Below are 1,117 nucleotides of genomic sequence, written 5' to 3'. Positions count from 1 at the left end.
ATATTAACACCATGTATTTTTTTTTCACCTGCATACTCAATTGTCCATGTGATTCTGGGAGCAGAAATTACAAGCTTCACAAATTGTCTGTATAGCATTGTGGTTCATGCTAGCCTTAAAGACAGATACACGTGGGATGACATGGGGTCCATGATTTGTTTGACTTATTACCTGAATGTTATATAACTTCTTCAAGCCTCCATAGCCTAATTTCTGAATTGATTATGACACTTTGTATTTCATAAGATTTTTGCAAAGATTAAATCATAACACACTTTTAAATGTCGTTGCACATAGTTAATGCTTAATGAAACATGTAAATAATGGGGGTGGGTACTGACGACTGTTAGGAGTACATGCTGGTAAGAATTTGCACCCCCATGCTCAGAATACCCACACTCAAGCTCAATAAAAGGGGTGGGAGATACTATGTGTATCGTGACCAATGTTTTGGAAAGCAAACCACACCTTTTTTCTGCAGAGAAATACAGACAGAGACAGACAGAGAGAGAGAGAGACAGAGAGAGAGAGAGACAGAGACAGAGAGAGAGACAGAGAGGGGGAGTAAGAGAGAGACCGAGACAGAGAAGCCAATGGGCTTCTATAAACCAGAATGATTGAACTGCTGTTAAAGACAAACGAATGTGTTGAGTTATAATTATAACCTAGGTTACTTAGTCATTTGATGAAAACGCATACACAAAAATGGGGAAGGTCTCAGATGCTGCATCACACCCATCAATGTGAGGGTATAAACATCACTGGACACAGGTAGGGGCATCAGGGCATCTTCTCAGTGCAGCTCAACTGAACTTACATCTCCTGTCAACATGTCCTACAACTGCTGCTCTGGAAACTTCTCCTCCCGCTCCTGTGGGGGCTACCAGCGCTACCCAGGCTCCTCCTGTGGCTCTCCCTACCCCAGCAACCTGGTCTACAGCACTGACCTCTGCTCTCCCAGGACCTCTCAGCTGGGTTCCTCTCTCTATAAGGCATGTCAGGAGAACTGCTGGGACCCCACCAGCTGCCAGACTTCATGTGTGAAGTGGAGCCCCTGCCAGACCTTCTGCTTTCAAAGTTATCTTCCTCACTAAGCTTAATCATTTTTAGCTTTTGA

General features: G+C 43.8%; 1 protein-coding gene across 1 annotated transcript; it reads left to right on the top strand.

The window, feature by feature from the left end:
• Positions 1-830: 830 nt before the first annotated feature.
• Positions 831-1,117, top strand: LOC135276371 (keratin-associated protein 23-1). The gene is given in 2 exon segments (XM_064379996.1): positions 831-942; positions 945-1,117. Coding segments are annotated over 2 exon segments (285 nt in total).

This window comes from Aotus nancymaae, unplaced genomic scaffold (genome assembly GCF_030222135.1).
Source record: "Aotus nancymaae isolate 86718 unplaced genomic scaffold, 86718_ANA_hifiasm-v0.15.2.pri h1tg000022l_1, whole genome shotgun sequence".
In the NCBI taxonomy this organism is placed as follows: domain Eukaryota; kingdom Metazoa; phylum Chordata; class Mammalia; order Primates; family Aotidae; genus Aotus; species Aotus nancymaae.
The sequence above is the reverse complement of the archived record's forward strand: the minus strand, read 5'-3'. Positions and strand labels throughout refer to the sequence as shown.